Source organism: Corvus brachyrhynchos, unplaced genomic scaffold (genome assembly GCF_000691975.1).
Source record: "Corvus brachyrhynchos isolate BGI_N302 unplaced genomic scaffold, ASM69197v1 scaffold787, whole genome shotgun sequence".
Taxonomy (NCBI): Eukaryota; Metazoa; Chordata; class Aves; order Passeriformes; family Corvidae; genus Corvus; species Corvus brachyrhynchos.
In genome coordinates, this window is record NW_008239142.1 from 193,471 (window position 1) to 195,836 (window position 2,366).

The 2,366-nt window shown below is 61.4% G+C and overlaps 1 protein-coding gene across 1 annotated transcript in view; it reads left to right on the forward strand.

The window, feature by feature from the left end:
- The window catches only part of INTS3 (integrator complex subunit 3), a 44,214-nt gene that overhangs the window by 25,871 nt on the left and 15,977 nt on the right, over window positions 1–2,366 (forward strand). The window contains exons 15-16 of the mRNA XM_017740045.1: window positions 337–840; window positions 1,691–1,770. Coding sequence (XP_017595534.1) covers window positions 337–840; window positions 1,691–1,770 — 584 coding nt within the window. The remainder of the gene's footprint in view (window positions 1–336; window positions 841–1,690; window positions 1,771–2,366) is intronic.

Genomic DNA, 2,366 nt, shown 5'->3' on the forward strand with positions numbered 1-2,366 from the left:
ATACCCCAGGAATGGGGCACGGGGTGGGAGCGGGGATATCCTGGGAATGGGGTGGGGTGGGAGCGGGGATATCCTGGGAATGGGGTGGGGTGGGAGCAGGGATACCCCGGGAATGGGGCACGGGGTGGTTTGGGAGAGGGAATATCCTAAAAATGGGGTATGGGACAGGGTGGGAGCGGGATACCCTGGGAATGGGATGGGGTGGGAACGGGGATATCCTAAAAATGGGGTGTGGGGTGGGCTGGGAGCGGGAATATCCCGGGAATGGGATGTTGGAGCAGGGATATCCCAGGAATGGGGCACGGGGTGGGCTGGGAGCGGGGATATCCTGGGAATGAGGCACAGGGTGGGCTGGGAGCAGGGATATCCCAAAAACAGGATATGGGATCATCTGGGAGCAGGGATATCCCGGGAATGGGATGTTGGAGCAGGGATATCCTGGGAATGAGGCACGGGGTGGGCTGAGAGCAGGGATATCCTGGGAATGGGGTGGGCTGGGAGCAGGGATATCCCAAAAATGGGCTATGGGATGGGCTGGGAGCGGGACAGTCCCAGCAGTGGGAAGAGCAGCGCGTCTTGGGGGGGTCTGGAAGGAATCTCAGATCTCAGCGGGATCTTGGAGGGATCCAAAAGGGATCTTGGAAGGGTCTCGGAGGGATTTTGGAGAAGTCCCGGTGGGATCTCAGGTGGTTCTTGGAGGGGTCTCGGCATCGTCTTCACGGGATAATTTGGGAATTTTCTGTCTCTCGCAGTCCAACGTCGCCGCTTCCAACGCCAAACTGGCGCTGTTCTACGACTGGCTCTTCTTCAACCCCGAGAAGGACAGCATCATGAACATCGGTGCGTGGGGATCTGCCGGGGGGCGGGATCCAGCGGGGGGATCTGCCGGGGGGCGGGATCCAGCGGGGGGATCTGCCGGGGGGCGGGATCCAGCGGGGGGATCTGCCGGGGGGCGGGATCCAGCGGGGGGATCTGCCGGGGGGCGGGATCCAGCGGGGGGATCTGCCGGGGGGCGGGATCCAGCGGGGGGATCTGCCGGGGGGCGGGATCCAGCGGGGGGATCTGCCGGGGGGCGGGATCCAGCGGGGGGATCTGCCGGGGGGCGGGATCCAGCGGGGGGATCTGCCGGGGGGCGGGATCCAGCGGGGGGATCTGCCGGGGGGCGGGATCCAGCGGGGGGATCTGCCGGGGGGCGGGATCCAGCGGGGGGATCTGCCGGGGGGCGGGATCCAGCGGGGGGATCTTCCTGGGGGTGGGATCCATTGGGGGCTCCTGGGGGCGGGATCCATCGGGGGGATCTTCCTGGGAATGGGATCCATCGGGGTGTCCCTGGGGATGGGATCTGTGGGGATATTCCTATGGATGGGATCTGTGGGGGGCTCCTGGGGGCAGGATCCATCAGGGATCTTCCTATGGAGGGGATCCATTGGGATCTCCCTATGGATGGGATCCATCGGGGGCTCCTGGGGATGGGATCCATCAGGGTCTCCTATGGATGGGATCTGTGGGGATCTCCTGGGGATGGGATCTGTGGGGATATTCCTATGGATGGGATCCATGGAGGTCTCCTGGGGATGGGATCCATTGGGATCTCCCTCTGGATGGGATCCGTGGGTGTCCCAATCCCTCGGCAGCCCCCCGGGAACGGGGATTTGGGGTCTCTGGGGTCTCATCCCGTTCCCTGTCCCAGAACCGGCCATCCTGGTCATGCACCACTCCATGAAGCCCCACCCGGCCATCACGGCCACGCTGCTGGACTTCATGTGCCGGGTGAGTGCCCCTCCTGCTCCAGGGAATTCCGGGAATGGGGAAAGCTGGGAGAGCGACCGCTGGGCTCCACAAATCCCGATCCAAAAGTTCCGCAAATCCCGACCTGAGGGATCCACAAATCCCAATACAAAGGCTCCACAAATCCCAATCCAAAAGTTCCACAAATCCCGACCCAAGGGATCCACAAATCCCAATCCAAAAGTTCCACAAATCCCGACCCAAGGGATCCACAAATCCCAATCCGAAAGTTCCATAAATCCCGACCCAAGGGATCCACAAATCCCAATCCGAAAGTTCCACAAATCCCAATCCAAGGGGTTCACAAATCCTGACCCAAAGGCTCCACAAATCCCAATCCAAAAGTTCCACAAATCCCGACCCAAGGGATCCACAAATCCCACCCCAAAAGTTCTACAAATCCCACCCCAAGGGGTCCACAAATCCCGACCCAAGGGATTCACAAATCCCACCCCAAAGGGATCCACAAATCCCACCCCAAAGGGATCCACAAATCCCACCCCAAAGGGATCCACAAATCCCACCCCAAAGGGATCCACAAATCCCACCCCAAAGGGATCCACAAATCCCACCCCAAA